Below are 24,259 nucleotides of genomic sequence, written 5' to 3'. Positions count from 1 at the left end.
CAACCGTATTCCTAACATGCTGGAATGGTAATGTTGCATAATTGAAAACTAACAACGTAATAATGTAAAGAAATAACAGGTTGGAATATATGTATTGACATTAGATTTGGCGCAATTTTCAATCCGCTAATCAGCTGCTTGTAAACGTGTCCCATAGAAAAAGATAACTGGCAGATCCTGCTTAGGAAGATGGAAGCTGACCGGACAATTGCCAATTTCAAGTGGCAAGTTTTCTTGACGAACGTCAAGGGATCTCTTCGAGTCAGGATGTGGCAGTTCCGCTTTTGCGATGCTGCCCTTGAACCGTGAGAACCCAGCTGACAAAGAAACCTTGTTTAAATATTATGAAAACGTCTCCATATGGTTACAGAAACGTTCGAAACAACGTTTAAAAACGTAAATTTGAATTTCTTTTACGTTTTCCAAACGTTTCGAAAAGAAAACGTTGGCGAGGAACATTATGGAAACCTAAATATAACTACATGGTTGAGAGCATCCGGTGACCATAGAGACATCCTAAATGAGAGACATCTTCTGGCATCTTCGTTGTTCAATCCCTTTGTCAACACTTTCAGTGTTCGAAAGTCCCATCCAATTCGTACATACATAAGCCCATTCAGAAATCATTTCATGCACTACTGTTTACCCTCTTAATGGAAGGGGTGGAGTAAAAGGGAAGTAAAATGCCATGTTTCCAATGAATACTTCAATTCGTCAATACATAATAATGTTATAATTATTTATCGGACTCATGTTGCGTTTGTGTTGGCTACTGAAAATAACCACCAATATTCTTTCATCGACTCCTGATGATAAAGCCTTAAATATAAATAATGATACATATTTGAAATAAATGTTAATTTGAGCTTAATTGATATACATCTACATTATATTTCTCGTTAAAAAGTCGCATCTTTTATTTACTTGTGTGGGGGGCTGACATTTGTAATGGGGAAATGACGTATTGTAAATAACGAAATGGATTCGAGTGTTATTCTGTTCCTGAAGGGCAACTTGACCAACTATGTATAAGCACGTGGGATACGGGACGAGGAAACTGGTGATATTCCTTCTCTTTGAACAGATTAATTCTCGTGTACTCAATAACCTCAATAACACTAAACACAAATTCAATTTTGTAAACGTAATTGTCACGAAGATTTCGTAGCACAAATTATATTTCCGACATTTAAGTTGTGACAAAGTCTTTGTAATATGCTCATGTATTTTTCAAACCAAGAAAGAGGGTTCACAACGCACCGGTACAGAATTTCATTTTAATTACAGTATGATTTATATTTGAGCTTAACTGTACAAACTGATGTTTTTGCAACAAATAATGTGACTATGTACGGCTTCGACTTTCAAAACATGGGGATTCCTAATGGAAAAAACATGGGGATCTAGGCATTCCCGAGAGCTGACCCCGATATAACAGTCAGCTGAAATGTCCGCGAGAGTAGGATGAGGAATTTAAAATGCTGTCTCTTTAGTAAACAAAATCAGTGTCAGATCAAGTTTAAATACTTACTCATCTTGAATTATTAGTTGTATGTTGTACAAACCAAACGTGATTTTGGTATGGCACAACATCACTTCCTGTCCCAACTTTACGCACAATGTATGATATCAGTACGTTGTATTAGATTTGATGTCTTCCTTTATTTTGTTTGACTTTGGTGCGCCTGACAGAAATGCGAGTACGATTTATCTTAAAGCTTTGTCTTTATATTGCCATGTACATTGACGATGATCTTTTTGTTTCCTCGCCAGAAAGACTGTTATGTTGGACAGTGATCTCGTGTCTTATAGTGATTACAGACACACCATTATATCTCAAGACTTGAGCTTCAGGAGCGCTGGTTTGTTTAAGATGAAGTTCTTTCCTTGTGACACCAACGTTGCTTTATGTTTTCAGTCATTTGTAAAGGTAAAAAAAGCAAATGCCTTCACATGATCTTTGTTGTTGAAGTCAGTGTTATGGTGTGTGTTTTATCAATTACAATTAAATGTACAGAAAAAGAATGCGACTGCGTTGCAGGGTCTGGTGGTATGAATCAGACATGTGTACGTCCCAGCGACTGCTACGCCAATGGAACCGTGTGCTACCAAGGACGGTGCGTGTGCGACCCCGAGTTCATCTTTGACAAACCGACACATGCATGTGTTAGAAGTGAGTCATCATGCCATGTACAGCTGTAGTATATTAATGCAAGAACGTCGGTTGCCCGCGACGTACATGTAGATGACACGCATTATCTTCTCTATAAAAGGCAGGTTGTCCTGGGTATAGTATCCATGTCACAAATCGGGGGAACGCCCAATCTCATTAAAATCAGATCTTAGTTTTCGCTACCGCTATTATGGCGAGGAACATTATGGAAACCTAAAAATAACTACATGGTTGAGAGCATCCGGTGACCATAGAGACATCCTAAATGAGAGACATCTTCTGGCATCTTCGTTGTTCAATCCCTTTGTCAACACTTTCAGTGTTCGAAAGTCCCATCCAATTCGTACATACATAAGCCCATTCAGAAATCATTTCATGCACTACTGTTTACCCTCTTAATGGAAGGGGTGGAGTAAAAGGGAAATACAATGCCATGTTTCCAATGAATACTTCAATTCGTCAATACATAATAATGTTATAATTATTTATCGGACTCATGTTGCGTTTGTGTTGGCTACTGAAAATAACCACCAATATTCATTTCATCGACTCCTGATGATAAAGCCTTAAATATAAATAATGATACATATTTGAAATACATGTTAATTTGAGCTTAATTGATATACATCTACATTATATTTCTCGTTAAAAAGTCGCATCTTTTATTTACTTGTGTGGGGGGCTGACATTTGTAATGGGGAAATGACGTATTGTAAATAACGAAATGGATTCGAGTGTTATTCTGTTCCTGAAGGGCAACTTGACCAACTATGTATAAGCACGTGGGATACGGGACGAGGAAACTGGTGATATTCCTTCTCTTTGAACAGATTAATTCTCGTGTACTCAATAACCTCAATAACACTAAACACAAATTCAATTTTGTAAACGTAATTGTCACGAAGATTTCGTAGCACAAATTATATTTCCGACATTTAAGTTGTGACAAAGTCTTTGTAATATGCTCATGTATTTTTCAAACCAAGAAAGAGGGTTCACAACGCACCGGTACAGAATTTCATTTTAATTACAGTATGATTTATATTTGAGCTTAACTGTACAAACTGATGTTTTTGCAACAAATAATGTGACTATGTACGGCTTCGACTTTCAAAACATGGGGATTCCTAATGGAAAAAACATGGGGATCTAGGCATTCCCGAGAGCTGACCCCGATATAACAGTCAGCTGAAATGTCCGCGAGAGTAGGATGAGGAATTTAAAATGCTGTCTCTTTAGTAAACAAAATCAGTGTCAGATCAAGTTTAAATACTTACTCATCTTGAATTATTAGTTGTATGTTGTACAAACCAAACGTGATTTTGGTATGGCACAACATCACTTCCTGTCCCAACTTTACGCACAATGTATGATATCAGTACGTTGTATTAGATTTGATGTCTTCCTTTATTTTGTTTGACTTTGGTGCGCCTGACAGAAATGCGAGTACGATTTATCTTAAAGCTTTGTCTTTATATTGCCATGTACATTGACGATGATCTTTTTGTTTCCTCGCCAGAAAGACTGTTATGTTGGACAGTGATCTCGTGTCTTATAGTGATTACAGACACACCATTATATCTCAAGACTTGAGCTTCAGGAGCGCTGGTTTGTTTAAGATGAAGTTCTTTCCTTGTGACACCAACGTTGCTTTATGTTTTCAGTCATTTGTAAAGGTAAAAAAAGCAAATGCCTTCACATGATCTTTGTTGTTGAAGTCAGTGTTATGGTGTGTGTTTTATCAATTACAATTAAATGTACAGAAAAAGAATGCGACTGCGTTGCAGGGTCTGGTGGTATGAATCAGACATGTGTACGTCCCAGCGACTGCTACGCCAATGGAACCGTGTGCTACCAAGGACGGTGCGTGTGCGACCCCGAGTTCATCTTTGACAAACCGACACATGCATGTGTTAGAAGTGAGTCATCATGCCATGTACAGCTGTAGTATATTAATGCAAGAACGTCGGTTGCCCGCGACGTACATGTAGATGACACGCATTATCTTCTCTATAAAAGGCAGGTTGTCCTGGGTATAGTATCCATGTCACAAATCGGGGGAACGCCCAATCTCATTAAAATCAGATCTTAGTTTTCGCTACCGCTATTATGGCGAGGAACATTATGGAAACCTAAAAATAACTACATGGTTGAGAGCATCCGGTGACCATAGAGACATCCTAAATGAGAGACATCTTCTGGCATCTTCGTTGTTCAATCCCTTTGTCAACACTTTCAGTGTTCGAAAGTCCCATCCAATTCGTACATACATAAGCCCATTCAGAAATCATTTCATGCACTACTGTTTACCCTCTTAATGGAAGGGGTGGAGTAAAAGGGAAATACAATGCCATGTTTCCAATGAATACTTCAATTCGTCAATACATAATAATGTTATAATTATTTATCGGACTCATGTTGCGTTTGTGTTGGCTACTGAAAATAACCACCAATATTCATTTCATCGACTCCTGATGATAAAGCCTTAAATATAAATAATGATACATATTTGAAATACATGTTAATTTGAGCTTAATTGATATACATCTACATTATATTTCTCGTTAAAAAGTCGCATCTTTTATTTACTTGTGTGGGGGGCTGACATTTGTAATGGGGAAATGACGTATTGTAAATAACGAAATGGATTCGAGTGTTATTCTGTTCCTGAAGGGCAACTTGACCAACTATGTATAAGCACGTGGGATACGGGACGAGGAAACTGGTGATATTCCTTCTCTTTGAACAGATTAATTCTCGTGTACTCAATAACCTCAATAACACTAAACACAAATTCAATTTTGTAAACGTAATTGTCACGAAGATTTCGTAGCACAAATTATATTTCCGACATTTAAGTTGTGACAAAGTCTTTGTAATATGCTCATGTATTTTTCAAACCAAGAAAGAGGGTTCACAACGCACCGGTACAGAATTTCATTTTAATTACAGTATGATTTATATTTGAGCTTAACTGTACAAACTGATGTTTTTGCAACAAATAATGTGACTATGTACGGCTTCGACTTTCAAAACATGGGGATTCCTAATGGAAAAAACATGGGGATCTAGGCATTCCCGAGAGCTGACCCCGATATAACAGTCAGCTGAAATGTCCGCGAGAGTAGGATGAGGAATTTAAAATGCTGTCTCTTTAGTAAACAAAATCAGTGTCAGATCAAGTTTAAATACTTACTCATCTTGAATTATTAGTTGTATGTTGTACAAACCAAACGTGATTTTGGTATGGCACAACATCACTTCCTGTCCCAACTTTACGCACAATGTATGATATCAGTACGTTGTATTAGATTTGATGTCTTCCTTTATTTTGTTTGACTTTGGTGCGCCTGACAGAAATGCGAGTACGATTTATCTTAAAGCTTTGTCTTTATATTGCCATGTACATTGACGATGATCTTTTTGTTTCCTCGCCAGAAAGACTGTTATGTTGGACAGTGATCTCGTGTCTTATAGTGATTACAGACACACCATTATATCTCAAGACTTGAGCTTCAGGAGCGCTGGTTTGTTTAAGATGAAGTTCTTTCCTTGTGACACCAACGTTGCTTTATGTTTTCAGTCATTTGTAAAGGTAAAAAAAGCAAATGCCTTCACATGATCTTTGTTGTTGAAGTCAGTGTTATGGTGTGTGTTTTATCAATTACAATTAAATGTACAGAAAAAGAATGCGACTGCGTTGCAGGGTCTGGTGGTATGAATCAGACATGTGTACGTCCCAGCGACTGCTACGCCAATGGAACCGTGTGCTACCAAGGACGGTGCGTGTGCGACCCCGAGTTCATCTTTGACAAACCGACACATGCATGTGTTAGAAGTGAGTCATCATGCCATGTACAGCTGTAGTATATTAATGCAAGAACGTCGGTTGCCCGCGACGTACATGTAGATGACACGCATTATCTTCTCTATAAAAGGCAGGTTGTCCTGGGTATAGTATCCATGTCACAAATCGGGGGAACGCCCAATCTCATTAAAATCAGATCTTAGTTTTCGCTACCGCTATTATGGCGAGGAACATTATGGAAACCTAAAAATAACTACATGGTTGAGAGCATCCGGTGACCATAGAGACATCCTAAATGAGAGACATCTTCTGGCATCTTCGTTGTTCAATCCCTTTGTCAACACTTTCAGTGTTCGAAAGTCCCATCCAATTCGTACATACATAAGCCCATTCAGAAATCATTTCATGCACTACTGTTTACCCTCTTAATGGAAGGGGTGGAGTAAAAGGGAAATACAATGCCATGTTTCCAATGAATACTTCAATTCGTCAATACATAATAATGTTATAATTATTTATCGGACTCATGTTGCGTTTGTGTTGGCTACTGAAAATAACCACCAATATTCATTTCATCGACTCCTGATGATAAAGCCTTAAATATAAATAATGATACATATTTGAAATACATGTTAATTTGAGCTTAATTGATATACATCTACATTATATTTCTCGTTAAAAAGTCGCATCTTTTATTTACTTGTGTGGGGGGCTGACATTTGTAATGGGGAAATGACGTATTGTAAATAACGAAATGGATTCGAGTGTTATTCTGTTCCTGAAGGGCAACTTGACCAACTATGTATAAGCACGTGGGATACGGGACGAGGAAACTGGTGATATTCCTTCTCTTTGAACAGATTAATTCTCGTGTACTCAATAACCTCAATAACACTAAACACAAATTCAATTTTGTAAACGTAATTGTCACGAAGATTTCGTAGCACAAATTATATTTCCGACATTTAAGTTGTGACAAAGTCTTTGTAATATGCTCATGTATTTTTCAAACCAAGAAAGAGGGTTCACAACGCACCGGTACAGAATTTCATTTTAATTACAGTATGATTTATATTTGAGCTTAACTGTACAAACTGATGTTTTTGCAACAAATAATGTGACTATGTACGGCTTCGACTTTCAAAACATGGGGATTCCTAATGGAAAAAACATGGGGATCTAGGCATTCCCGAGAGCTGACCCCGATATAACAGTCAGCTGAAATGTCCGCGAGAGTAGGATGAGGAATTTAAAATGCTGTCTCTTTAGTAAACAAAATCAGTGTCAGATCAAGTTTAAATACTTACTCATCTTGAATTATTAGTTGTATGTTGTACAAACCAAACGTGATTTTGGTATGGCACAACATCACTTCCTGTCCCAACTTTACGCACAATGTATGATATCAGTACGTTGTATTAGATTTGATGTCTTCCTTTATTTTGTTTGACTTTGGTGCGCCTGACAGAAATGCGAGTACGATTTATCTTAAAGCTTTGTCTTTATATTGCCATGTACATTGACGATGATCTTTTTGTTTCCTCGCCAGAAAGACTGTTATGTTGGACAGTGATCTCGTGTCTTATAGTGATTACAGACACACCATTATATCTCAAGACTTGAGCTTCAGGAGCGCTGGTTTGTTTAAGATGAAGTTCTTTCCTTGTGACACCAACGTTGCTTTATGTTTTCAGTCATTTGTAAAGGTAAAAAAAGCAAATGCCTTCACATGATCTTTGTTGTTGAAGTCAGTGTTATGGTGTGTGTTTTATCAATTACAATTAAATGTACAGAAAAAGAATGCGACTGCGTTGCAGGGTCTGGTGGTATGAATCAGACATGTGTACGTCCCAGCGACTGCTACGCCAATGGAACCGTGTGCTACCAAGGACGGTGCGTGTGCGACCCCGAGTTCATCTTTGACAAACCGACACATGCATGTGTTAGAAGTGAGTCATCATGCCATGTACAGCTGTAGTATATTAATGCAAGAACGTCGGTTGCCCGCGACGTACATGTAGATGACACGCATTATCTTCTCTATAAAAGGCAGGTTGTCCTGGGTATAGTATCCATGTCACAAATCGGGGGAACGCCCAATCTCATTAAAATCAGATCTTAGTTTTCGCTACCGCTATTATGGCGAGGAACATTATGGAAACCTAAAAATAACTACATGGTTGAGAGCATCCGGTGACCATAGAGACATCCTAAATGAGAGACATCTTCTGGCATCTTCGTTGTTCAATCCCTTTGTCAACACTTTCAGTGTTCGAAAGTCCCATCCAATTCGTACATACATAAGCCCATTCAGAAATCATTTCATGCACTACTGTTTACCCTCTTAATGGAAGGGGTGGAGTAAAAGGGAAATACAATGCCATGTTTCCAATGAATACTTCAATTCGTCAATACATAATAATGTTATAATTATTTATCGGACTCATGTTGCGTTTGTGTTGGCTACTGAAAATAACCACCAATATTCATTTCATCGACTCCTGATGATAAAGCCTTAAATATAAATAATGATACATATTTGAAATACATGTTAATTTGAGCTTAATTGATATACATCTACATTATATTTCTCGTTAAAAAGTCGCATCTTTTATTTACTTGTGTGGGGGGCTGACATTTGTAATGGGGAAATGACGTATTGTAAATAACGAAATGGATTCGAGTGTTATTCTGTTCCTGAAGGGCAACTTGACCAACTATGTATAAGCACGTGGGATACGGGACGAGGAAACTGGTGATATTCCTTCTCTTTGAACAGATTAATTCTCGTGTACTCAATAACCTCAATAACACTAAACACAAATTCAATTTTGTAAACGTAATTGTCACGAAGATTTCGTAGCACAAATTATATTTCCGACATTTAAGTTGTGACAAAGTCTTTGTAATATGCTCATGTATTTTTCAAACCAAGAAAGAGGGTTCACAACGCACCGGTACAGAATTTCATTTTAATTACAGTATGATTTATATTTGAGCTTAACTGTACAAACTGATGTTTTTGCAACAAATAATGTGACTATGTACGGCTTCGACTTTCAAAACATGGGGATTCCTAATGGAAAAAACATGGGGATCTAGGCATTCCCGAGAGCTGACCCCGATATAACAGTCAGCTGAAATGTCCGCGAGAGTAGGATGAGGAATTTAAAATGCTGTCTCTTTAGTAAACAAAATCAGTGTCAGATCAAGTTTAAATACTTACTCATCTTGAATTATTAGTTGTATGTTGTACAAACCAAACGTGATTTTGGTATGGCACAACATCACTTCCTGTCCCAACTTTACGCACAATGTATGATATCAGTACGTTGTATTAGATTTGATGTCTTCCTTTATTTTGTTTGACTTTGGTGCGCCTGACAGAAATGCGAGTACGATTTATCTTAAAGCTTTGTCTTTATATTGCCATGTACATTGACGATGATCTTTTTGTTTCCTCGCCAGAAAGACTGTTATGTTGGACAGTGATCTCGTGTCTTATAGTGATTACAGACACACCATTATATCTCAAGACTTGAGCTTCAGGAGCGCTGGTTTGTTTAAGATGAAGTTCTTTCCTTGTGACACCAACGTTGCTTTATGTTTTCAGTCATTTGTAAAGGTAAAAAAAGCAAATGCCTTCACATGATCTTTGTTGTTGAAGTCAGTGTTATGGTGTGTGTTTTATCAATTACAATTAAATGTACAGAAAAAGAATGCGACTGCGTTGCAGGGTCTGGTGGTATGAATCAGACATGTGTACGTCCCAGCGACTGCTACGCCAATGGAACCGTGTGCTACCAAGGACGGTGCGTGTGCGACCCCGAGTTCATCTTTGACAAACCGACACATGCATGTGTTAGAAGTGAGTCATCATGCCATGTACAGCTGTAGTATATTAATGCAAGAACGTCGGTTGCCCGCGACGTACATGTAGATGACACGCATTATCTTCTCTATAAAAGGCAGGTTGTCCTGGGTATAGTATCCATGTCACAAATCGGGGGAACGCCCAATCTCATTAAAATCAGATCTTAGTTTTCGCTACCGCTATTATGGCGAGGAACATTATGGAAACCTAAAAATAACTACATGGTTGAGAGCATCCGGTGACCATAGAGACATCCTAAATGAGAGACATCTTCTGGCATCTTCGTTGTTCAATCCCTTTGTCAACACTTTCAGTGTTCGAAAGTCCCATCCAATTCGTACATACATAAGCCCATTCAGAAATCATTTCATGCACTACTGTTTACCCTCTTAATGGAAGGGGTGGAGTAAAAGGGAAATACAATGCCATGTTTCCAATGAATACTTCAATTCGTCAATACATAATAATGTTATAATTATTTATCGGACTCATGTTGCGTTTGTGTTGGCTACTGAAAATAACCACCAATATTCATTTCATCGACTCCTGATGATAAAGCCTTAAATATAAATAATGATACATATTTGAAATACATGTTAATTTGAGCTTAATTGATATACATCTACATTATATTTCTCGTTAAAAAGTCGCATCTTTTATTTACTTGTGTGGGGGGCTGACATTTGTAATGGGGAAATGACGTATTGTAAATAACGAAATGGATTCGAGTGTTATTCTGTTCCTGAAGGGCAACTTGACCAACTATGTATAAGCACGTGGGATACGGGACGAGGAAACTGGTGATATTCCTTCTCTTTGAACAGATTAATTCTCGTGTACTCAATAACCTCAATAACACTAAACACAAATTCAATTTTGTAAACGTAATTGTCACGAAGATTTCGTAGCACAAATTATATTTCCGACATTTAAGTTGTGACAAAGTCTTTGTAATATGCTCATGTATTTTTCAAACCAAGAAAGAGGGTTCACAATGCACCGGTACAGAATTTCATTTTAATTACAGTATGATTTATATTTGAGCTTAACTGTACAAACTGATGTTTTTGCAACAAATAATGTGACTATGTACGGCTTCGACTTTCAAAACATGGGGATTCCTAATGGAAAAAACATGGGGATCTAGGCATTCCCGAGAGCTGACCCCGATATAACAGTCAGCTGAAATGTCCGCGAGAGTAGGATGAGGAATTTAAAATGCTGTCTCTTTAGTAAACAAAATCAGTGTCAGATCAAGTTTAAATACTTACTCATCTTGAATTATTAGTTGTATGTTGTACAAACCAAACGTGATTTTGGTATGGCACAACATCACTTCCTGTCCCAACTTTACGCACAATGTATGATATCAGTACGTTGTATTAGATTTGATGTCTTCCTTTATTTTGTTTGACTTTGGTGCGCCTGACAGAAATGCGAGTACGATTTATCTTAAAGCTTTGTCTTTATATTGCCATGTACATTGACGATGATCTTTTTGTTTCCTCGCCAGAAAGACTGTTATGTTGGACAGTGATCTCGTGTCTTATAGTGATTACAGACACACCATTATATCTCAAGACTTGAGCTTCAGGAGCGCTGGTTTGTTTAAGATGAAGTTCTTTCCTTGTGACACCAACGTTGCTTTATGTTTTCAGTCATTTGTAAAGGTAAAAAAAGCAAATGCCTTCACATGATCTTTGTTGTTGAAGTCAGTGTTATGGTGTGTGTTTTATCAATTACAATTAAATGTACAGAAAAAGAATGCGACTGCGTTGCAGGGTCTGGTGGTATGAATCAGACATGTGTACGTCCCAGCGACTGCTACGCCAATGGAACCGTGTGCTACCAAGGACGGTGCGTGTGCGACCCCGAGTTCATCTTTGACAAACCGACACATGCATGTGTTAGAAGTGAGTCATCATGCCATGTACAGCTGTAGTATATTAATGCAAGAACGTCGGTTGCCCGCGACGTACATGTAGATGACACGCATTATCTTCTCTATAAAAGGCAGGTTGTCCTGGGTATAGTATCCATGTCACAAATCGGGGGAACGCCCAATCTCATTAAAATCAGATCTTAGTTTTCGCTACCGCTATTATGGCGAGGAACATTATGGAAACCTAAAAATAACTACATGGTTGAGAGCATCCGGTGACCATAGAGACATCCTAAATGAGAGACATCTTCTGGCATCTTCGTTGTTCAATCCCTTTGTCAACACTTTCAGTGTTCGAAAGTCCCATCCAATTCGTACATACATAAGCCCATTCAGAAATCATTTCATGCACTACTGTTTACCCTCTTAATGGAAGGGGTGGAGTAAAAGGGAAATACAATGCCATGTTTCCAATGAATACTTCAATTCGTCAATACATAATAATGTTATAATTATTTATCGGACTCATGTTGCGTTTGTGTTGGCTACTGAAAATAACCACCAATATTCATTTCATCGACTCCTGATGATAAAGCCTTAAATATAAATAATGATACATATTTGAAATACATGTTAATTTGAGCTTAATTGATATACATCTACATTATATTTCTCGTTAAAAAGTCGCATCTTTTATTTACTTGTGTGGGGGGCTGACATTTGTAATGGGGAAATGACGTATTGTAAATAACGAAATGGATTCGAGTGTTATTCTGTTCCTGAAGGGCAACTTGACCAACTATGTATAAGCACGTGGGATACGGGACGAGGAAACTGGTGATATTCCTTCTCTTTGAACAGATTAATTCTCGTGTACTCAATAACCTCAATAACACTAAACACAAATTCAATTTTGTAAACGTAATTGTCACGAAGATTTCGTAGCACAAATTATATTTCCGACATTTAAGTTGTGACAAAGTCTTTGTAATATGCTCATGTATTTTTCAAACCAAGAAAGAGGGTTCACAATGCACCGGTACAGAATTTCATTTTAATTACAGTATGATTTATATTTGAGCTTAACTGTACAAACTGATGTTTTTGCAACAAATAATGTGACTATGTACGGCTTCGACTTTCAAAACATGGGGATTCCTAATGGAAAAAACATGGGGATCTAGGCATTCCCGAGAGCTGACCCCGATATAACAGTCAGCTGAAATGTCCGCGAGAGTAGGATGAGGAATTTAAAATGCTGTCTCTTTAGTAAACAAAATCAGTGTCAGATCAAGTTTAAATACTTACTCATCTTGAATTATTAGTTGTATGTTGTACAAACCAAACGTGATTTTGGTATGGCACAACATCACTTCCTGTCCCAACTTTACGCACAATGTATGATATCAGTACGTTGTATTAGATTTGATGTCTTCCTTTATTTTGTTTGACTTTGGTGCGCCTGACAGAAATGCGAGTACGATTTATCTTAAAGCTTTGTCTTTATATTGCCATGTACATTGACGATGATCTTTTTGTTTCCTCGCCAGAAAGACTGTTATGTTGGACAGTGATCTCGTGTCTTATAGTGATTACAGACACACCATTATATCTCAAGACTTGAGCTTCAGGAGCGCTGGTTTGTTTAAGATGAAGTTCTTTCCTTGTGACACCAACGTTGCTTTATGTTTTCAGTCATTTGTAAAGGTAAAAAAAGCAAATGCCTTCACATGATCTTTGTTGTTGAAGTCAGTGTTATGGTGTGTGTTTTATCAATTACAATTAAATGTACAGAAAAAGAATGCGACTGCGTTGCAGGGTCTGGTGGTATGAATCAGACATGTGTACGTCCCAGCGACTGCTACGCCAATGGAACCGTGTGCTACCAAGGACGGTGCGTGTGCGACCCCGAGTTCATCTTTGACAAACCGACACATGCATGTGTTAGAAGTGAGTCATCATGCCATGTACAGCTGTAGTATATTAATGCAAGAACGTCGGTTGCCCGCGACGTACATGTAGATGACACGCATTATCTTCTCTATAAAAGGCAGGTTGTCCTGGGTATAGTATCCATGTCACAAATCGGGGGAACGCCCAATCTCATTAAAATCAGATCTTAGTTTTCGCTACCGCTATTATGGCGAGGAACATTATGGAAACCTAAAAATAACTACATGGTTGAGAGCATCCGGTGACCATAGAGACATCCTAAATGAGAGACATCTTCTGGCATCTTCGTTGTTCAATCCCTTTGTCAACACTTTCAGTGTTCGAAAGTCCCATCCAATTCGTACATACATAAGCCCATTCAGAAATCATTTCATGCACTACTGTTTACCCTCTTAATGGAAGGGGTGGAGTAAAAGGGAAATACAATGCCATGTTTCCAATGAATACTTCAATTTGTCAATACATAATAATGTTATAATTATTTATCGGACTCATGTTGCGTTTGTGTTGGCTACTGAAAATAACCACCAATATTCATTTCATCGACTCCTGATGATAAAGCCTTAAATATAAATAATGATACATATTTGAAATACATGTTAATTTGAGCTTAATTGATATACATCTACATTATATTTCTCGTTAAAAAGTCGCATCTTTTATTTACTTGTGTGGGGGGCTGACATTTGTAATGGGGAAATGACGTATTGTAAATAACGAAATGGATTCGAGTGTTATTCTGTTCCTGAAGGGCAACTTGACCAACTATGTATAAGCACGTGGGATACGGGACGAGGAAACTGGTAATATTCCTTCTCTTTGAACAGATTAATTCTCGTGTACTCAATAACCTCAATAACACTAAACACAAATTCAATTTTGTAAACGTAATTGTCACGAAGATTTCGTAGCACAAATTATATTTCCGACATTTAAGTTGTGACAAAGTCTTTGTAATATGCTTATGTATTTTTCAAACCAAGAAAGAGGGTTCACAACGCACCGGTACAGAATTTCATTTTAATTACAGTATGATTTATATTTGAGCTTAACTGTACAAACTGATGTTTTTGCAACAAATAATGTGACTATGTACGGCTTCGACTTTCAAAACATGGGGATTCCTTATGGAAAAACATGGGGATCTAGGCATTCCCGAGAGCTGACCCCGATATAACAGTCAGCTGAAATGTCCGCGAGAGTAGGATGAGGAATTTAAAATGCTGTCTCTTTAGTAAACAAAATCAGTGTCAGATCAAGTTTAAATACTTACTCATCTTGAATTATTAGTTGTATGTTGTACAAACCAAACGTGATTTTGGTATGGCACAACATCACTTCCTGTCCCAACTTTACGCACAATGTATGATATCAGTACGTTGTATTAGATTTGATGTCTTCCTTTATTTTGTTTGACTTTGGTGCGCCTGACAGAAATGCGAGTACGATTTATCTTAAAGCGTTGTCTTTATATTGCCATGTACATTGACGATGATCTTTTTGTTTCCTCGCCAGAAAGACTGTTATGTTGGACAGTGATCTCGTGTCTTATAGTGATTACAGACACACCATTATATCTCAAGACTTGAGCTTCAGGAGCGCTGGTTTGTTTAAGATGAAGTTCTTTCCTTGTGACACCAACGTTGCTTTATGTTTTCAGTCATTTGTAACAGGTAAAAAAAGCAAATGCCTTCACATGATCTTTGTTGTTGAAGTCAGTGTTATGGTGTGTGTTTTATCAATTACAATTAAATGTACAGAAAAAGAATGCGACTGCGTTGCAGGGTCTGGTGGTATGAATCAGACATGTGTACGTCCCAGCGACTGCTACGCCAATGGAACCGTGTGCTACCAAGGACGGTGCGTGTGCGACCCCGAGTTCATCTTTGACAAACCGACACATGCATGTGTTAGAAGTGAGTCATCATGCCATGTACAGCTGTAGTATATTAATGCAAGAACGTCGGTTGCCCGCGACGTACATGTAGATGACACGCATTATCTTCTCTATAAAAGGCAGGTTGTCCTGGGTATAGTATCCATGTCACAAATCGGGGGAACGCCCAATCTCATTAAAATCAGATCTTAGTTTTCGCTACCGCTAAACAAAGATCTGAGGACATTCCAATATGGGTCACGTCAGAACGACCTTTCGCGAACTTTGACCGATCAATGAAATGACCTGACAAGAAATCGACATTAGCCAATCAGAAGGCAGCTTTCTCGAGCTTTACGACACTAGATTCAAACTGGCGACTACGCTTCGTAACATATTTTAACGTATTCTCGATTAAAAATTTTAAAACTGATAAAAAATCCATTCTGGAATGGCTTACAGATGGCCTAGATTGTATTGATATAATCATAAAACCCGTAACTGTCGTTCGGAATACCCTCTGTAAAATATTTCGAGGTTGCATGATTAGAAAACACATTCCGTCTGTCACTTTCATGATCTGGTAAGCGACTCTCTGATTGGTTGGATGAAAGGTCGTTCTGACGTGACCCGTAATTGGATGTCCTGTGATCTTTGTTTAGCAATAGCGAGAACTAAGATCTGATTTTAATGAGATTGGGGGAACGCCATAAGGAACTATGGTGGCAAACATTTACAGCAATTGCATTGACGAACGCGCTCAGAAAGGTTGACTCATGGATCCCGCATGTTTCGTGGGTTCGCTCATGCTGAACACTGGTGCACACCTTATTAAACATTTCGAGTTTCCTTTAAGAAATGATGTGTTCGAAATTTGCTCTTGTTTGACAAGTAGTGAATGGGTACACAGTAGAATAAGATGGAAATGTGAACATTCTAGATCCAAATAGACAGCTTGGTTTGAATACAAGAATGCATCATGACTGCACATGCTTTGAGCATCTGCTTGTGTATATATTATATCATCTCGATAATGTGTCGAAGCCAGTAATAACACTTCGAAGGGTCTGAGACATTTTATTGATGTTGATGTACACGGTTGCATACGAAAGTGAGGCGGGTATTCTCATTCGGAATACACTATATACATTTGGGATCCAATAGTGGAACGAAACAATATCAATATATTACAGATATGGCGCTGTAGAAATGACTAGTTTTAAACACAAGTGTATGATAGCCTAATTGGTTTACTGTCCGTCGTTGAGAGGTTTTATTTATTGTAAATGTATAACCTATTTTAGAAACGATATTTCCGATGTGACTATATATTCGAACAACTCACACTACACAAATGTAAATCTATCTCACAGCATCATTATTGTTTATTATATGATTGATCTATATGAAATATTTGTTCTTAGTTCCGAACAGTATTATTTTTAACGATGAAATATAAAAAAAGGTATTATCATGTCGCAGAACCTGGTGGCATGCGACAGCCGTGTGACAATGACAACGACTGCTTCATCAGTGGTTCCTTGTGCTACAACGGACGGTGCATGTGCACCCCGGGTCTCAGCTATCACAAGGCGGGGCAAGCGTGTGTCAGAAGTGAGTACCTAATAATGGCGAAATGTCTTTACATGCCTTGCTTGAACATCGTTTTGTCAAAACCTTCACTGTCAGGGTACTAACGATGAAAAAAGAACTTCATTAAACCCAGGCTTGTCGTCAACCGTCGTCTATGGTACAGGAAATACCATTTGATATTGTGGTTGATGTGTGTGTATTGTCTGTTATGTGTCTGCAATAGCACATGGGCGGCTTGTAGGTAGTGAAACTTGTGTTTTACACCTATAAACGCATGGCTATAAACGTTCATATTGTACATCGTGGTGCATGAAAGCTTTCCGCTATGTAGGAAATAACATTTTGAATTGCTACATAGATGAGAGTACAGTGTGTCGCATTGCTGGAGTACTTTACGCTTTATGGAATATATTTCGGCGGATAATTGAAAATGGTTATTCTCTGGCGTTGACGTAAAATATGTATGTACTTGAGCAGTGAGAGAGAGAGCGAGAGAGAGTGAGAGAGAGAGAGAGAGGGAGAGAGAGAGAGAATGAGATCAGAGAGAGTGAGAGTGAGAGAGAGTGAGAGTGATAGAGAGAGAGTGATAGAGAGAGAGAGGGAAAGAGAGAGAAAATAATGTTTATTATAGTGTCACATACATGTTATATATACACTTCATACTAAAACACGTTTACAAACAATAAAATATAACATACGACCAGGTATGGTCTGGACACTGGACATAAAATCATATGTATAACGTCATGATCCGGATAAGATAAATTAAGACATATACCAACACATGTACAATGTTCAAAGTTAAGTTAAGTTATAATGAAATTCGTTGAACACACAGACACACACACATGCAGACGCACACACACACGCGCACACACACACACACACACACACACACACACACACACACACACACACACACACACACACACACACACACACACACACACACACTCTCTCTCTCTCTCTCTGTCTCTCTGTGTCTCTCACACCCACACACCCACATGTGATACAGTCCAACCCCGACGTCTCGAACTTCTTTGGACCAGAGAAATAGTTCCACTTCAATGCTGTTCCACAGAATGGTCCCTATGTGATATGAACAACATTTATATCATAAGCAATACAACCAGGAGCATTTGTTACATCATTACATTTATGTATCTATACACGGTCTATGCCAATTCTGTCTTGTGCTGAATTATATCATGCTGACGTATCAGGGTACGTTTTAACGTAAAGAAACTCTTGGTACTGCGAGTTAGAGACAACCCCCCAAGGTGTCGCTCGTCTGCGTAAACTATTGTCACTTAATCAGATCAGAATATCGATAATTACGCAACATTTATTAGCAGGCCGTGTTTGCAAAATGTTTTAAACGTAATCAAAGTTAACGTTTCAAGGGGTGGTCGGGTAGCCCAGTGGTTAAAGCGTTCGCTCGTCACGCTGAAGACACGGGTTCGATTCCCGACATGGGCACAATATGAGCCCATTTCAGGTGTCCCCCGCCGTGATGTTGCTGGAATATTGCTAAAAGCGGCGTAAAATCATACTCAGTCACTAACGTTTCAAAATAAATAGACAAAAAACAAAACAAAAGCGTCGTAGCACAGTTTGCGCTTGGTAGTTGTTCTCGATATGCAGTGATCAATGATATGATGGATAACAACGTCTTTATTTACTGTTAACTCGACGTTTCGGTATAGGTCCTTATACCGTTGTAAAGCAAGGCTGGTTAATAAACCCGGTAAAGAATATTTATAGTATGTGAGGGATGACTTGTCTGGCATGATATGGATTTATGTTTCTTCGTCTTGAACTAATACTAACGCACATGCTTGTATTTATAGAGTGCACGGTGTATGGGAAGACTATGTCCATGTATGAGGGGCTGGGAATAATTGGTCACAATAGAGAAAGCAGGCAAGTTCAATCAAAGGAAACGTGCATGCTTCTGTGTACAACCCGGACAGACTTTTTGTGTTTGAGCGTCGACTTTCACATTGTACGATTAGAGTGCCTTATGTCGACGTATGGGTATCTCGACGTCGACCAAGACGACAGGGAGACTGGCCAGAATAATTGGCTGCTTGGAACCCGAGATTGTGAATAATGCTATGATGTGCGAAAATGTTGAAGAATCCCCAATCTTATCACGTTGCTGGTGTATTGACACTAAATCCCATGATAAAACAAAGTAGGATGTTAAAATATCCATTGTTGCTGTGACAAGTAAGTCAATCTGTTGAACAGGATAACTGTCTTCACCCACATCAGCTATTTCATGTATGGAGACGACATTAAAGATTTGATGTTGCGCATAATTGAGTTGATCATGATTTTTAGTCGTTTTATTGGAGTGTTTCATGCCAAGCGCTTCATCGACATATAAAAAAGGACTGTTTCTCCAAGGGACCGTGCGGATAAATGACACTATCAAGTTGAACTACACTACCATATCTTTTATTGCATGGTACATTGACAACTTCAGACTAAAAAATGCTAAAGGCATATAATGTGTCCTAGGTTTTCTGGTGGGATTCACGATGCATAGCACATGTTGTAAACGTGTTCCTGTTGATCTGGTGGGATTCGCGATATATAGTACATGTATATAACGTGTTCCTGTTGATCTGGTTGGATTCACGATATATAGTACATGTATATAACGTGTTCCTGTTGATCTGGTTGGATTCGCGATATATAGTACATGTATATAACGTGTTCCTGTTGATCTGGTGGGATTCACGATATATAATACATGTATATAACGTGTTCCTGTTGATCTGGTGGGATTCGCGATATATAGTACATGTATATAACGTGTTCCTGTTGATCTGGTGGGATTCACGATATATAATACATGTATATAACGTGTTCCTGTTGATCTGGTGGGATTCGCGATATATAGTAGATGTATATAACGTGTTCCTGTTGATCTGGTGGGATTCACGATATATAGTACATGTATGTAACGTGTTCCTGTTGATCTGGTTGGATTCACGATATAAAGTACATGTATATAACGTGTTCCTGTTGATCTGGTGGGATTCACGATATATAGTACATGTATATAACGTGTTCCTGTTGATCTGGTGGGATTCGCGATATATAGTACATGTATATAACGTGTTCCTGTTGATCTGGTGGGATTCACGATATATAATACATGTATATAACGTGTTCCTGTTGATCTGGTGGGATTCACGATATAAAGTACATGTATATAACGTGTTCCTGTTGATCTGGTTGGATTCACGATATAAAGTACATGTATATAACGTGTTCCTGTTGATCTGGTGGGATTCACGATATATAGTACATGTATATCACGTGTTCCTGTTGGTCTGGTGGGATTCACGATATATAGTACATCTATATAACGTGTTCCTGTTGATCTGGTGGGATTCGCGATATATAGTACATGTATATAACGTGTTCCTGTTGGTCTGGTTGGATTCACGACGTATGGTACATGTATATAATGTGTTCTTGTTGATCTGGAGTGTGTAAGTGAGTTAATATTTTAAGTCACATCGGAAATTTTCCAGCCATATCGTGACTATCAAGGGTTAAACAGGCATTGAGACTTATATAATATCCTGCCAACAAAGGACAGTAAAATAACTAGACGTATCACAGAAACTAGTATGGACTCATAAAATGGATAAAACTACGTAACAATACATGATAAAAACGGGCTATAGATCGCCAGCAATTGAAGGTAGATCACCAAACTAGGGACCATGGGGACTTACAGTACTTTTGCTTCCTGGATTTACATCATCCCTTCAAGTGTTGTCGATTATTGATGAAGTTAGCCTAACATATTAAAATGACACATATTCTACGAATAAAAACGTGGTAGTTCTAAATTTACTTTGAAAGACGTGGAACGTACGTATCCTCTCAGGGGGACAATAATTTTACAGTACCTTAACCCCCTTCGAGGATACAGCCACTAACAATCGCAGTTGTTAATTTAATCTATCAAATTTAACACATTGTTTTTACACAAAGTATATGATAATTATAATAATCAAATGTTTGCAAACAATTCAATATCCTTTAAAAAAAACTATAATTAAACGAGAATTAATACTAGTAGAACGATCCTTAAAAGATGATGATTTGAAATATTGATCCCTTGTGATTGGAAAATCAATACAGTCAAGCAGGACATGCTTGACTGTGATTCTTTCATCACAAGGGATACAAAACGGAGGATCCTTATCTTTTGATAAACAGTCATGTGTATATCTGCTGTGGCCAATACGACATCGTCGCATAATGACCTCTTCAAATGTGGACTGACAGCCCAAGTAGGTGCAGCCGATATTTGGATTAATTTCATGTAAGGTATTGATACCTACTTGGGAGTCACACTTCTTTTGCAGGAGATCTTCAATGTTACATCTAATAACAGGCTTGATATCACTGTATGGGATTTGAAGTGGTGTCACAGATTTGTTGAGCGCTGCTTTAGCAGCTGCATCAGCCATTGTGTTATCAGTTATTCCAACATGGCTGGGTAACCAACAGAAAACGATGTTGTACTGGCCAGTAGCAAGATCATTATATAATTCAATAATTTCGATTAAAAGTGGATATGTATATGACATATTTTTGATAGCCTGAAGACACGAATGAGAGTTTGAAAATATTATGAACTGCTTATGCTTACATTGACTTTGAATATGTTTAAGAGTTGTTAAGATGGCATGTGATTCGGCGTTGAAAGTTGAACTGTCATGTGGTAACCTGGACGAGATAGTTCTGGATCAAATGACAGTAGCAACTGCGTCACCATCCTTGTATCAATCAGTAAATATAGATTTTTATGTGTCATACATATTTCGCAGTAGGTTATGTTCTTGTTGATAAATTAGTGGATTGGTTTGTGATTTCTTTATTGTTGTTAAAGTCAGGTCTACCTCTGGCTTTATCAGTTGCCAAGTGGGTGAAGACGAAAGGCGATAAGGAGAAATAGTATCAAGGTTTATAGATGCAGCTGGAATGGCAATTTATATTCTTATTCCAAGAGGGGGAATAAGAAACGATTTCTTTTGGTAAAGTTCCTCATATAGAGGATGAAAAACGCAGTGGTATGCAGGATTTGATCGGTTTGAAGATAATTAAGTGACATACTGTAAAGATAATTTTATACGTTTAAGCGATGGCTAGTCAGCCTCTACATATAGACTATTTATTGGAGATGTTCTGAAGGATCCCAGGCAGAGTCTTAGTCCTTGATGATGAATAGAATCATGAATTTAAAGATTACTTCTGCTCCTCCATCAACGATGGAGTCGTAATTGAGTTTTGAACGTATGAGAGCGCTATATAATTGAAGGAGGGTCTTCTGATCATCTCCCAATTTGAATTTGAAACGACTTTTAATGAGTCGAGCGCCTTAAGGTACTTTGCTTTCAGGTAGTTTTATATGGGGTTTAAATGTCAAATGGGTATCAATAATAAGACCCAAGAACTTCCTTTACAGTCTTGATAGGTGTGCTATCCAAATTTAGTTCAGGATCTTGATGTGACCTATATTTTCGACAAAAATGGATACAATCGGTCTTGGCTTTAGAAGATTTAAGGCCATTTTCTAGCGACCATTTTTGAATTTTATTTAGACATAATTGTAATTGTCTTTCTATTGAATGCATATCTTTACCACGACAAGATATGTTAATACCGTCCACGAAAATCGATCCGTCTATAGAATCATTTAAAACCTTAGAGAGGCTATTTATCTTAATACAAAATAGTGTAACAGACAAAATTATTGTTGGACACCCTGATCCTGATTATAATGATCAGACAGGGTTGAGGCCACACGGACTTGAAATTGTCTGTCAGTTAAAAATCTGGATATGAATTGATGCAAACGGCCTCTCAATCAAAAATCATGTAAATCTTTTAAAATCCCGTGTTTCCAGGTAGTGTCATATGTCGAAAAACTGCATGCTGGTTATTAATTCTTGCATTTTTTACAAACGACTCTAACCGAACTAAATGGTCAACAGTACTTCGATTCGATTGCCACATTGGATATTCGAAATTAAATTATTTTGATTCAATGTACCATGATAATCAATTGTTGACCATGCAAACGCACCTGGTCAATAAATGGGTCTATAATTTGATGGATCGGTATGATCCCGTCCAGGTGTCCGTATGGGGACTACTGTGGCATCACGCCATGAAGAAAGAAAGTTACCTGATGTCCAGATATCATCAAAAATTAACAAAAGGGTTTCTAAACACGGTTCTGGTAAGTGCTTCAGGAGTGGATAGTGTGTATTATTAGCTCCTGTAGCAATATCGTGAGCCTGTTCAAGAGCAGTATTAAGCTTATGGATTGAAAATATTTCATTATAATCTTCCCCATTATCTGATTTGAAATTAATCGTTATCTTTTCTTGCTGTTTTGGGTATTTTTGGAATTGAGCTACATAGTTTGAGGAGGAAGAATGTTTTACTAACGTTTGCCCGAAGTTTATTTTCAATATCCGATTTTTTAGTTAATAGTTCATCCCCATTCTTAAGATTTTCTGTATCATGTTCCATATCTTAGACATGGGCGTTCGTGAATTTTTTTTGGTAACATAATTTTGCATTGCATTGAGGATCATATCTCAGCCGAGCAATTCACTGTGCAGATCTGCGTCCCTATGATCGTGGATTCGAATCCCTGTTCGCCCTGATTAGGTTTCTAGGCTTGTCAGCACCATACCCGTGCTCGCGAGTTTCACGAAAGTGGTAAACGTCTATGACCTGCATCACGTCGGGCTTTCCTCTAACATCAAGCTGGCGGGCAGTGATTTAGCTGTTCACAGTGACGGTAAACCCAACCCATTCATTTATTCAATCGTACTCTGAGGATGTGTAAAGAAAAGTATGACACGCGTATTGCGGTGAAAGTGGTCATGATGACTCTAACAAGAACAAAAACTGTCAGGTGTAACAGCTTCCGGCCATACCGGCAAATAGTCGGCTCATGAATGTCCTGTTGGTAGACAACTCATGTCGTGGAGTTTAATGTACTTCAAAACACCCGTGAGTATTACGATTACCCAGTCCCCCAAGCTTGTTTC

At 38.1% G+C, this 24,259-nt stretch overlaps 1 protein-coding gene across 1 annotated transcript; it reads left to right on the top strand.

Moving 5' to 3' along the window:
- The first annotated feature begins 189 nt into the window (after positions 1-189).
- On the top strand, positions 190-15,635 carry LOC125381435 (tenascin-like). Its single transcript, XM_048397965.1, has 9 exons — positions 190-305; positions 2,079-2,173; positions 3,961-4,092; positions 5,880-6,011; positions 7,799-7,930; positions 9,718-9,849; positions 11,637-11,768; positions 13,556-13,687; positions 15,475-15,635. The coding sequence occupies exons 1-9, from the start codon at positions 190-192 to the stop codon at positions 15,633-15,635; spliced, it is 1,164 nt and encodes a 387-aa protein (XP_048253922.1).
- Positions 15,636-24,259: the final 8,624 nt, after the last annotated feature.

Source organism: Haliotis rufescens, unplaced genomic scaffold, assembly GCF_023055435.1.
Source record: "Haliotis rufescens isolate VD_foot unplaced genomic scaffold, xgHalRufe1.0.p SCAF_18, whole genome shotgun sequence".
Classification (NCBI taxonomy): Eukaryota; Metazoa; Mollusca; class Gastropoda; order Lepetellida; family Haliotidae; genus Haliotis; species Haliotis rufescens.
Note: the sequence above shows the minus strand (reverse complement) of the source record. Positions and strands in the feature narration are given on the sequence as shown.

What these genes read in the sequence shown, in the direction of transcription:
- LOC125381435 (XM_048397965.1), top strand. Translation starts at nt 190, where the DNA reads ATGGAAGCTGACCGGACAATTGCCAATTTCAAGTGGCAAGTTTTCTTG. An exon ending in GACACATGCATGTGTTAGAA is followed by an intron (nt 9,850 to 11,636) that starts GTGAGTCATCAT and finishes ACTGCGTTGCAG; the next exon opens with GGTCTGGTGGTATGAATCAG. An exon ending in GACACATGCATGTGTTAGAA is followed by an intron (nt 13,688 to 15,474) that starts GTGAGTCATCAT and finishes ACTGCGTTGCAG; the next exon opens with GGTCTGGTGGTATGAATCAG.